At 47.0% G+C, this 13,374-nt stretch overlaps 1 protein-coding gene across 1 annotated transcript; it reads left to right on the forward strand.

Annotated features, from left to right (window-relative positions):
• The first annotated feature begins 257 nt into the window (after window positions 1-257).
• On the forward strand, window positions 258-2,575 carry LOC149363381 (uncharacterized). Its single transcript, XM_089573467.1, has 3 exons — window positions 258-291; window positions 1,116-2,193; window positions 2,529-2,575. Coding segments are annotated over exons 1-3 (1,083 nt in total). The 5' UTR covers window positions 258-288; the 3' UTR covers window positions 2,531-2,575.
• The last annotated feature ends 10,799 nt before the right edge of the window (window positions 2,576-13,374 follow it).

A 13,374-nucleotide genomic window follows, 5' to 3' on the forward strand; every position in this document is an offset into this window, starting at 1 on the left:
AGTTCTTCCGTTTACTCGAATTTTGTTTAGCTCAGCTACCTTTCCTTACATTTTTTTTCTGCTTGTCTTGTCTTCTCAGGCCTTGTTTTCGGCCGAACTGGCAGGGATCACGACTAGAAAAGAAATAAAAAAAAACACACAAATCCAATCGAGGCTGAACTGCACGCCCCAAAGCACTTTCTCTAGACCCTCTCACCCTTCTTGTGCGTATAAAAACACGCTAACTCCCACACTGCGGCAGACTGGAAGCATTTTCGTCTTCTTCTCACCAGCGCTCCACACCTAATCATGGTAAATATCGATATTCGAACCTTTCAAAATTATTCGTCTGTTTAGAGAAGAATGTCGTTCCCTGGAATAGACGGCACAACGAGGGATAGGAACACTTCAGACCCGACGCTACATCACGAGTTTTTGAAAGCCATCTGCGAACTCCATGTTGAGCGAAGCTCACAATTATAGCGGACTAGAATCTTGGCGAACACTCTGTTATTGCCGCGACCCAAGCGATGAGCTCGTTTACCTTTGTTCTGCATAACACATTTGGCTAGAAACTATAGCGGATGGGGTTTCGGTGCAAATCCGGAGGAGGAAAGTTGACTAAAATTTGCTACAACATTGGGCCGAAATATTGCATTTATAATCTGCTACGGTTGCTTTCATTTATACCATTGTCTTTCATCACGGAATTGCCATCAGTTTTTTTATAGGTTGTATTGTTTCAATATTTTGCCAAATATATCTGCTATCAGCACAGGAAAGCTTTCTCGAAATAGATTTTTTCTATTGCGCCCAAAAAGGTTCAAGTAAACGCCCTGTCTTGCCGAACCTGTATTGCACAAAAAGTGACGCTTTGTTCAAAACATGACGCTAACTATAGAAAAAGTGAATTGAAATATATTAATGCAATGTAAAGAGCTTTATATCTCTCCAGTTTGCCCATCTGAGTTGAGCTGCTTCCAGGATATACGAAGAACGGTCGATTGGCGAAACTTTTGCTGGTGTGACAACTGCGCCTGCTTAGCAGTGCACATCAATAAAATAGGAGAAGCCTAAGAAGCAGTTATTCTAAGTTCACTTCAAAAGTATTGTCCTGCCTTATTAACTCCTTCCAGATTCGCGTCTGCGTCTTCCTGGCCTTGGCCACTTCTGCCTTCGGTGCCGGTGTTGGCTACGGCCTGGGACTTAGCCACTACGGTCTTTCCCACGGAATTGGCTACTCCGGACTCACCGGCTTTGGACTCGGCTACGCCCCAGCCGTGACCCGCACCGTTGCCGCTTACCATGCTCCTGCTGTCGCCACCTATGCCGCCCCAGCAGTCGCTGCGGTCCACGCTGCCCCAGCTGTTGCCACCGTGCATCACGCTGCTCCCGCCGTGAGCGTCTACCGCTCCGCTCCAGTTGTGGCCGCTGCCCCAGCTGTTGCCACCGTCGCCCACGCTGCTCCGGCCGTCGCCTACGCTGCACCGGCTGTTACCAGTGTCTATCGGTCCGCTCCGGTCGTTGCCGCTGCCCCAGCTGTTGCCACCGTTGCCCACGCTGCTCCGGCCGTCTCCTACGCTGCTCCTGCTTTTACCAGTGTCTATCGGTCCGCTCCGGTCGTTGCCGCTGCCCCAGCTGTTGCCACCGTTGCCCACGCTGCACCTGCCGTCGCCTACGCTGCTCCGGCTGTTACCAGTGTCTATCGGTCCGCTCCGGTCGTTGCCGCTGCCCCGGCTGTAGCCACTGTTGCCCACGCTGCTCCAGCCATTTCTTATGCGGCCCCGGCTATTACCAGCGTCTACCGCTCGGCTCCTGCCTACAGCGTCTACCGGTCCGCTCCAGTGGTGGCTGCTGCCCCAGCTGTTGCCACCGTCGCCCACGCTGCTCCTGCCGTTGCCTACGCCGCCCCTGCCGTCACCAGTGTCTACCGCTCCGCTCCCGTTGTCGCTGCTGCTCCGGCCGTCGCCGCCGTCCACGCAGCTCCAGCCGTTGCCACTGTTCATGCTGCTCCAGCTGTAGCCACTGTTCACCACGCTCCTGCTGTTGCTGCCATCAGTCATGCCGTTCCTGCATATGGCTACGGCGTCAGCACGCTCGGCTACGGCGCTGGTCACTACGGATACGGCCATGGCCTCCTCGGCTACGGTCTCAACTACGGCTATGGCCTCGGCAGCCCCTACCACTACAGCGCTCTCCTCCGCAGGAAGAAGTGTAAGTGTTTTGTGTCGATAAGCATCTTTGCAAGACTTAAACTAGCTGCATACTAGAGCATTCGGATTCAAGAACATGCGACGGCGCTCCAAGTTAATCAATCTCTATTAGACATGGTGTCACTGCAAAGCTTGCATAGCTACAGGAAACACATTGCACAGCATTTCTGATGTTTTTCGCAGTAGTGAACTGGCATTTCCGACAAGAATTTTTAGAAACGTTAGGACATTTGATCGTTTATTTGCCTCTAGATACTCCGCGCATCTCTCATTTACCGGAGGATTTAGTGAACTCTCGTCTAGCGTGCATGTTAACCCTCATCTTTTTCTTTTCAGAAACGAAATATTTACACCCGACAAGGCAACAGAGTCTACTCGGCAAGGAATCTCAACAAAATTGGCCTTCACTAGATGGGGCGCTGGTTGCCTGCAAGAAATAAAATATTTTTCTTTTATTGCTGTTCCTCGTTGGTGCATCTTGGAAATCTTGAAAACAATAATTTTTCTGTAGATAACCAAATGTCCCGACTTGAACGTCGGGATTATGCGAGTTGGGAGGTTGTTAGTTTATAATCGATGCTTTGCCTTTGAACTGTTTTGAAGAATATTGTGTGACGTCTATGCGGGACTTACTATATCGGATTGAGCAATTGCAGACGTACAGACCAGGGTATGTTTCGCCCTAGAATCGCTATAAAAATTAGAGCACTTCAATCCTTTTCCCGGCTCCACCGGGCTTGAAAGGTTATATGACCAGCGTAGCCTAATGTTGTCAGAACAGGAAGTACAACAATTTCCGGGGAATTGTATAGAGTGACGGCCGTCCAAAGCCTCCGGGCTCTCCTCTACGGAGATGCGCAAAGTACTGTTGAAAGCAGTGAGAAAAGTCTATTCCCAGTGTGCGTTCACGATATCACTAAGCTGGCTCTGAAAACTACGCATAAAATTATTTTACAATTTGCAATATTTGCATTAGGAAGCCAGATACACAAGGCACCACAGACGTGATTGTCATTCCAGGAAGGTTAGGGAGCAGCCGCCACGTAGCTTAAAGATCTGCTATAGGGGGGAGTGGGTTTGCGGTACTCTGGTGGCGGTAAAAACTTTATTGGACGCACTGGGGAGGGTTTTAGGGGAGAGTGGAAGGTTTCACCGCTCTCTAGCCTGGGTGGTAGTCCTTATTACTGGTCACCAGTGGCGGTAGCCGCTGTCCGTACTCATTTAACCAGAGGCCTATTTGACTCCAACCACTCGGAGAGGGTCGCCTCGCAGCCCTCTTTTGTTGGCTGATTTATCCTCTTTATTCCCGGATTTTCATGGCAGGCCCATACCATACGATGCGCGGCTGCCCACACCTTACAGAATTAACAGTACCCCGAAAAAGTCTGGCCTATGTGTCTAAAAACCGCGGGGCTTAGAAATGACTCCGTTCGCAGCCTTCTGAGGTGTCTTTCCTCAGTTTTATCCAGGCACTTGGGGTGCTGTGGGAACGTCTGGCTACTGAGGCGCAGATATGCTGATGTCCGCGTAATACATAAGCGCTTTCGGTAGAGGAGTCCAGAGAGAGTCTAGGAAATCACTGGAACTCCGGGGAAGGGACGCTAGGGCGGCCGTGTGCGCTGCCGCGTTCGCGGTACTCTGAAAATTTTTTCACTGATTCTTTGACTCTCGTGTCGCCCAAATGCAGTCTGCCGCCAGCCGGCTAAAGCTGTAGGCAGGGGATTCACGCATAATCTTCACGAACTCGCATAATTCTTGTTGAACTTTTTTGTCGCTAAAACCCTGCTTCTCGCGGCCGCGCCTCACGTTCTGCATACATGGTGACCCGCGCTGAATAACTTTTTTCTTTGATGAGCCGAATGAGAGTTGTAGGAGGAACATCACTTACTTTAACAAAAGAACAGAAGGTCCTCAAGGGCGCGTCCTTACTTGTCTAAGAACCCTTGCTCCTCGATTTCACCTTGAGCTCTCTCTGTCCACTAGCCGCGTTTGACAAGCTGGATGAGCAACTCTCAGAGCGGCACCCCATAAGCAGGCGGGATGTTTGGGTATGGGGGAACTGCGATAGGTTGGAGGCATTCCCACAGGCAGTGTATGAGGGTGGCGTTGGCCGCCCCGCAAGTTGAGCAGAGTGGAATGGTCAAGGTAGGACGGTGTAGGATGATGCATACAGGTGGTATTTCTCAGACATTTTTCAGCGCATATAAAAGCATACTCACCTTTCCTCTACTCACAGAACACGGAAGGCCACGCGCTCACATTACGCTTCACACGCTGACGAAGTGCATGCAAGCGCATGTCTGGATGTGTAGGTACTAAAAATAAAGCAACAAAAACTTTTCAGTTGTATAAAGGCTAAAGCCTGCGCTAAGCCAATCCGATGGCTGAAATGAGAATGAAACCAGCAAGTACACGCTGCGTGAGTGTCCCTGAGGGCTTGCGGTTCTGAATTTTGTGCGTAAAACGGCCTGAGAGCAGCGAACGCGAGTGTAAATATCCAGAGCTCGTGTTTGGTTGGCGACTAACGTTTCTCTCAGTCGGATTTTCTGCGCTGTTATATTTACGATACCCACCGCACTGTCGGCTGTGCTCATCGTGCTGCTTTTTCGGTATTTCAACGGTAATTGCGTACGGAGACCCCTTAATCGCGTTCATGAATACGCCCCTCGGACGGTGCACGAGTCGTGAAGTGGCGGCGCCATGTGTGCTGCGGTTTTACGCTATTTAGTCGTTTATAAAGGCACTGTTCACGATAAAAATTGTATATTTGCTATCAGGAGGACCTACGTATCAGTTCATTCTGATTTATATTACCCCTTTAGTGTCCTTTCAGCTGACGTCAGGAAAGCAGGGGGGTCGAGGAACTAACGTGATGTTAGTCACATCTTAATCGAGATAGAGAAGAACAAATTTGCTTGGGGAGTGCGCGTAATACGGACCCAAGATAACTGATGACCGTTAGGATAACGGACTGGATTCCAAGAGAAGGTAAGCGTAGGAGGCGGCGGAAAATGCGTATGTGAGCGGACAAGATAAAGTAGTTTGCGGTGGTAGGGTGGCCACAGCTGCCATAGGATAGTGTGGACGGGAGACATATGGGAGATGCTTTTAGTGCCACTGTGGGCGCAGTCATGTTGTTGATGATTACGATGACGGGGAAGCATTGAACGAACAAAACCTTGGCTGTTTTAGACCCGTTCTGCTGGATTATGATTACATTTACATTTTGTGATTGTCGTCAGTGTTGATGAGGTGAGAGCAGTACTGAAGTAGAAGCGAGATCATGAGAAAAGAAACAGCCTGTCTGAACAGTTTTCGTTAGTAGGGCGGTAGTGTTGGAGGACTGAAATTCCTGCTCATCTGGGGATGCCATTCTGGAATTTTTTTGTTTGCCCCTCCGTGTGGCTCGTTGGTTAGGTCGCTCGGTTACCGAGCCGGATTTCCCGGATTCGGATCTGGCCGCGGCGGCCGCGTTTCGATGGAGGCGAAACGCAAACGCACCCATGTGCGGTGTGATGTCCGTGCACATTAAAGATCCCCATACGGTCAGAATTGTTCCGGAGCCCTTCACTACGGCACCTCTTTCTCAGTTTCATGGATCACTCCCGCTTTCCTCTCTGTTCCTGTTCCTCAAAAACCAAGTCCTTGTTTTGTTTTGAATACATGGGACAGCGTTCAGACTTTCAGTGAGAGCGATGAAGTCTGTCACTGTACAACCGATTCTTTTCTAAAGCAACCCCTGTGGCAAGCGTAGAAGTTCGGAATATCAGATCCGGAATGCGTGCCTGCTATGGCAGCGTTTGCCTTCCCCTAATGATTTTAAAGGGTCTGGAAGTTTTTTGTTAGTCTGCCTGAAAGTTGTCACTATGGAGCTCTGATAGTTTCTCAGTCCTTCAAGAGTTCATAAATTCTGATTCAAAATATAGTACATATAGCCATGACCACAAAGCCATGATCTAAGAAGTGGACTCGTTGTGTGCACTGCACAACGTAGCTCGAGGCTGCTGTTTTGTTTCTAAATAATTCTATTACTCTGTCTGTTTCGCTCGGTGCTTCTTTGGAAATACAAGCAACTTGCGTTTCTTTTGGTTGCCTCGTAAAGTATCTGAAGCAATCAGCACATGTGCCGTTGCAAACCGTAAAAGCTTGTATCGTGTCTCCGTGTGTGTCGGTAAGAAACAAGTTCATTTTCAAACGGCTGTTCGTTGCACATTCTTTGCTGTAATATATTCTGCTGCGTTATTTTTGCGGCGTTTTTAATGATTCCAATGGCATTGATTCCAATGTAACCAATGACCGGTTGGGCATACTGGATAGCTGTCAACGAATGACGAAGGATACTTGAAATGCATTTGGTGCTCTTCTATGCTTGGTACACCTGGTTTCACTTGATGTTTTCGAGCACAGCGTTTACGGAAGGTCACGCGCTGGAATACTTTCAATGTATTCTTTTATATGAATTATGTGACATGTACTATATAGGACAAAGGTCTCCAGGGCGTGTTATCGCCAACCATAGCCTACACCTGCGTCATTAACTGGTAGCTGATGACCACACTTACTGAGGTGAAAGTCGGGCTCGAATGCTCGTAGAATAAGCTGATCCTTCACAGGCATGGCACAATGTTCACTTTTAGCTTGTAGTGGAAACTTTATTCCTTAATAGTACCATCTCCACCAGTACATGCTGGTGTGCGTCGAAGCACTTTGCGCTCTACAGTCTCTAGGCCGAACTACAGATTTAAAGAGAGGTTTAGTGAATTATGGCGCGGAAACAAAAACAGCAGGGGACACTAAAGCTCCTGCCTTAAGGGCATGCCGCGAGAGCATTAATGGGTTGATGCCCATATTTGCCGAGTAGCTCATTCACCTCACTTGACATTGATACTTTACATTCATAGATCCCCGGGAGTCCTTGATACTTTACATTCATAGATCCCCGGGAGTCCTGATACCACTCCTGAAGTAGCGTGCCTCAGTGAAGTGATGCGCCACTTCCCCGATCTGGCAGGTGCTGTCACTGGTGGGGCTTGTGAGACCGAGGTTTCTCTTCGCAACTAACATCTCGTGACCAATTATTAAGCTAACTGCCACCTGCCACGCTGGACAGTTTAGTCACAAACCAGTGGGCAGGTAGTGCTTACAACACATGGTCACGTGACCTAGGTCACTAGTCTAGGTTGCTTCTATGGAGACTTTCCGTGCATTTTTTGCAGACGGTCAATGAAGCGTGCACCAACACCAACATGGAAGCCGATGACGACGCCGGGTTTTCTGCAACACGGGCTGCTTAACGCTACTGTGTTAATAATTATGGCAGTGGTCTTTGGGTGGTAGCATATTCTGCGCCTGGCAGAGGCACTATATTATGCGCACATGAAAGGCGATCGCACTGCAAATGTAATGTTAAAAAAAGAAGAAGCAAATTTAATTGTTCACTGATTCACGGTTTGTTTAATAGAACCTATCGGAGGCGCGCTTCGCTTCGTAGGTGCATTTGTCGGTTTAGTCTGCAAAGAGCACCTGTTGCGTATATGCGTTGTGCTCTACAAGATTACTGCGTCGTCACGCATGCGCAAACATTTATACTCGGGCACAATTGCTCGCCTGCTGCCACAAAAGAAAGAACCGGCGAGAATAAGAAAAAAAAAAATGAGAACTCGGCGCAGCGAACATCGGGCATCCTCGTCGCTACTGACGAAATGCGGCAACATCTCTTCCGTGTGCGCAGTCGAAAGCGGCCACTAGGTGCTTATCAGTGGATAAGCACTTTACAAGCCGTGCGCCGTGTGTACACGCTCTCTGTGAGCACGGTATCGTTTTCTAAATGCACTCGAGTATCCATGGGCCTGAGAAAAGTGCACACCTGTAACGCAGTTTATCGAGGATGTGCACCAGCTCACGTTCCATCCTTATCTCAAAGCGCAATTGCGTTGCGTTCGATAGCGGGATGGTGAAACGGTGCCGACCCTCTTTGAAAGAGATGGCAGTAGTGCGGCTCCTGGTGATAGGCACAGTATTCCTCGATGTCAGTGCAGTGATCTTCACCGGTTGCCTCAGATCGTGACCCCGTGTAATACGTACCGGAATGCGTACGCTGGCCTAGCCCCTTTCGCGGGGGATTCTTGCTAGGTTTCCGATGTGTGCAGTTCACAGGTTGCATAGCGGAAGCCCCTAAACGGTCCGGACACGTGAACTCTCTTAAGCCTTCACAAGAAACGACAAACTACAGAGAACCAGAGAAGTACACTCTTATGAAACAACCAATTAGTTAATGACGCTGATGTTACTTGAGCAGCAACGGAGCAGCAAACCACTGAAAGAATAAAATAATATGTTTATAACTAATGCTCAAATGAAGAAAAGTTGTCTGGCTTTTCGCATCTTTTGTTTCTTGGGAAAGAAACTAATTAGTGATAGCTATAGGTTTATATAAACCATGCTTGCTGTAGAAAGCTCGACGTTTTCATTTGTGTCGCCGCCAAATAAAAACTTGTGGCCCTTACTCTTGACAGTTTTGCTAATGACGAAGCCTCAGGGTGCCGTTGGCGTAAGCTCTCGTTGGTCACACTGTATTAAGCGTAATGTGGCCATGAACACAAAAGTTTTGCTCAGAGAGACTTAAAGTGAGCAACCACTGTACGTTTATTTCTGATCATGTGATATCCACATGACGGTAGCCTACAGCCACCGAAACCAGGGAGCATGAGGGTTTTTTTATAATTTGTGATGGTCGTTAATGAGAAATTAATATAGTATATATTTAGGAAATATTAAATTAGAAAGAAGAAGAAAAAATAACTACATGCCTCATGTGGGATCACACCAACGACCTCCCAATTTTGCATTCGGTGCTCTTCGTACGCAGCTGTGCGAGAACACACTTATGATACCTTTGGAATCAATGCATAAAAAGGCGCAGAAAAAAAATCTTTACAGTTTTTACCAGTAAAAAGCGCTAATTCTTCGCGCTAGCCAGCAAGTCTAATAGCTTCAAAGTTTCGCAGAAAAAGTGCGGCATTATGTAAGACTCACGCCACCACTAAGCATGGAGCGTCTCTAATTGGTAATAGTTGCGAAGACCCTCGTGAGAAAGTTTGACCTGAGAGCTCTGAACGCCCTTCCGCTATTACTTTCCTCTTTGCCATGACTATTTTGTACCCTTCAAGCTTTCATCGGGCTGCTTGCACTCCTTATGACTTGAATGCGTTGCAGTAAAGAGGTGCCAAGTCGTTTAGAATCTTTGCGCAAGAAAATAGCGACGCTCATACGAAAGGTGTGGCAGATTGCCATGGCTTGCCCGAGGCGGATGATGAATCAGTGAAAGTCATGCGAGGAATTGGCGATGAGGACGCACAAACCGCTTGACCGGAGGAACGAATCGAGCATAAATAGCAAAAACCACGGAAGGATATACAAGGCTTCGGCGGAACTGCATCTGAAAGGTTGTTTTGGGTGTTAGCTACCAGTCTTTCCGCGTAATTAGGAAGCTGCTACGTAATGAGGAGGATGGCGCTGCGGGATAAGCAGCTGCCAGCTTGGCGGTTCCGAGGAAACAGGTGCCACGTATTAGAGAACGAATTTCCTGTCTATGAATCAAGCGAAAGACCTGCCGTGAGCGCTTACGAGAGAAGGGGAGGCGTTGAGTGCTTTGCGCGCTGGCCAGATATCTACAGAGCCTTAAGAAAGGCGTCCCTATGACATGTTTGGCTAATGCATTTAAAACACAGTTCCCCACACATCGGTCCCTAATCTCCAGTGAAGAAATATGGCCGACACTCGTTAATGGATTTAGTGAAGTTGTTAATTAACTGCAGGGGATCTGAAAATGGTGGAACAAGCAACTACTTCTAGACTGGCGCCAAAAATTGCGAATTTTCTGCCCTAAAGTAATTCCGCGTAAACTGAGATGGAACACTCAGCTCTCGGGCGAATTAACACAGTGAGCATTTATAAGGTGCGTAGATGGGTTCCCGTACTGCTTTGTAACAAAATATGCGCAGACAAGAATATCCAAATTTACTTGAGATAAAATCCTGCAGGTGCAGCTTTTTACGTAATACTTCAGCGCGCTGTGCAGATTTTCCTGTGCACCAGAATTCATTCAAACCTTTGCCCCGAGAGTTACGCATGCCGTTTTGCTTTTCATGTTGTGCTCACCACAGAACTAAACAAAAGGCAATTTCTTGAAGTGCAGCACTAAACTTCACTCGCAAATGTTTAAGGTCTCCTTCTGAAATCATCAGCATTATTGACTTAAAATATGTTTTCGTTTCCCACGAACGCTGGTGTAGCTTTGTTCCTAAGCCTGTAAGGTTATCATCCGTGGGAAGTCATCGACTCACGCCGGACGTCATTGCTTGGAACAACGTATCTCCACCAGAGAAAAAGTGACTATTGGCACAGTAATAAGTTTGTTCACTATCGCAGAATACCTCCTAGCCACTTCACAAAAGTGGATAAGTGCAGTACCAGGGAATAAAAGGAGTTCAGAAAAGAGGGCAGCACAGATACGTATTTCGGGTTACCACATCTGCATAACAAACAAAACTTTCTGGCACTCAACCCTGGAAGCGTACAGCCCACTGAAAATGCTTATGAGTGCGCTGTACTTAGGCTTAGGAGTGCTCTGTGTTTTTCCTCAAGATGAACTACCAACTAGCCCGCTCTTCCACCCTTGCAAGCACTGAAAATGCTCCATAAAGGTCTTCTTTTTTGTATGGTGGCGTTTTAATTTCAGGAGGCAGTTTAAAATACACTGCCGGCTAGTCTTCTTTTAATTTGCAAGGAATGAAGCGAGCAACAAAGAATCCTTTCTAACTGTATTCCGACTAGTCCCACTTGTAGTAGCCGCTTCTATGTCACGTGTTATTCCTCGATAGTTTTTTGCGCACTTCCATGTGGCTGTTCTTTCGCGGAGATACCACAGCTTCTGGCAATAAGTAAGCTGCTATGGTTTATGCAGTAGGTCCTCTACTTTTAATATATGAACGTGGGCTGTTACCAAAGATTGCGCCAATCGCCTTGTAAAGTTTTCGTTTGATCGCCTTTCAAGGTTGTTTATGGATTGTGCCGGTGTTTTACTGCTGGGTCCTGGGAATATTCACTGTATGCTTACTGCTGGGTCCTGGGAATATTCACTGTATGCTAAACACAAATCCTAGTGAAAATTAATTGCAGGCCCCAGGCCAGTATTTTGTTGCTGAATAGTGGGAAATTAATTTTAGACCGATCGCGTTTATATATAGGCCTTTATGGGCACAGACGAAACAATTGGCGATGTTTGAGCTATTAAACCCATGACAGCTATGCGTTAACCAATAATTTCTATCAGAATGTGAGAAGGCATACTATTAACACCCGAAAATAAAAAGTTTTCGGGTAATTTTCATTCGATTAATAAAGTTGTCTCGCAGTGCTGGCGTCTGGATAGAGTAGGATGAAAGGTTAAGACTCACATTTCTGAATTAGGAGTTTCTTGCCATCTGTAGACGTGCAGTTCCTCGCGAAAGCGCTGCTTACACTAGATCCTGCAAAATATTGAAGTCACATCTCCACTCGCTCCTATCCTATATCCACCGAACGCCAAAGTGATTCAGCGCGCTTTAATATGGGGACGGCCGCCCCAAAGCTTCCGCGAGTGGGAAAATTAAATACTTGAACGAACTGCTTGCCAGTAACAAGTGAAGGCGGGCTAGTTGGTGGTTGACAATGGAGTGCATATTGCAACCGCGCAAAACGACGCAGGACGAAGAGAGGAAAGCGCAGGACAAGACGCGGAACTTCAACTGTTGAAGTTCCGCGTCTTGTCCTGTGCTTTCCTCTCTTCGTCCTGCGTCGTTTTGCGCGGTTGCAATATATTCCATTCCTTGCCAGTGTCGGGCTGATATGTCGAATGCTCATAAAAACAGTAGAAAGCTTGCGCACTCCACGGAATACATGGAGATGCAAACACTTGTGAATTATTATCTGATTTTTCTTCAGGCGTTTTTGTTCCATTTATTACACTGCTCACCGTATGTCCAATAAATAAGTTAGAAGGTGGAAACGCCACTTGCCCTTCCCTCTTAGAAGTTCTAAGTGGCATAGTTTTTTGATCGAAATATAATTAGCGTGCACGACAAAGTTTATTAACATGTGATCAACATGAGCGTTATGTATTCTGTTCGTGTAGAGGTTTCAAGCATAGCCGGAATCAGAGCTGTTTTCGATAAGCGTAAGTAAAGCATTTATGAGAACCACAGAGCCCGAATGGTTGGCTGGTGGGCCATACTTTGTGGTTTTTTGCCCCACCGGCGTTCGAAGTCTGTTGATGGTGAAAGGAATTGCTGAGCTGTTGTCCTGACCGCTACGAAAATTAACACTACCAACGATTCCAGAAACGCCGCGCTACGCGGCTAAAGAGCGGATCGCTTGGACCGATCTCTTGGGATGTACTTTCCAATCTGTTGCTAAAAAACTTTTTATAATATGAGTGATTAGCGAAGTGTGAGTGGATATTGCGGCTAACACCTTGGTGCCAGCTTTTCGTAGGAGGTTTAAGAAGCACTCCCAGCATGTCAGTTAGCTATCTTGTGCGTTGGGAGCGCAGCATGTGCATTAAGCGGTTTCAATGAACTAATACCTATTCCGTGGAAAATGTGCAATTCACATAAAATTACACTGACGCCGGATCTAGGCTCGGTACCACGTTGCTTTGTTCTAACTGATATTATCCGCAATTTAGGTTCCATATAAAATAATCTATTAGCAAAAGGGCAAAAATATAACGCTATCGATGTGTCAGCAGTGCTTTAAAATACTCCGTTATTCTTGGGCCAAGTAGCAACGGCATGCAGAACATACATCACCGTGCTAACTACTCATTACGTGTCACACAGCCAGTAAGAGCCAATAAATTGATCACCACAGCGGTTACGCAAGAAAAAAAGGCAAGTTTTTATTTCTGATAATTTACTTCTTCACGACAATTTCGGCGAAGAATAACAGGCAAGCGTCTTGCTTTAGTATTCCGAAAGCCAGAACTTTTCCTCCAAACAGGAAGAAAGAGCCTTTTTTTGTTTGCGTGGAATAAAAAAAGTTCTTGGAGGTCAGTTATACAAGCTTGATTAAAATTTTGCCAACATTCCACTTTGGAAGGTTTACAGTCGGTGACAAGGTACACCTCAAGCCTATGTGTTCA

Source organism: Amblyomma mixtum, chromosome 2 (assembly GCF_055824585.1).
Source record: "Amblyomma mixtum isolate Tamu chromosome 2, ASM5582458v1, whole genome shotgun sequence".
NCBI classification, from domain to species: domain Eukaryota; kingdom Metazoa; phylum Arthropoda; class Arachnida; order Ixodida; family Ixodidae; genus Amblyomma; species Amblyomma mixtum.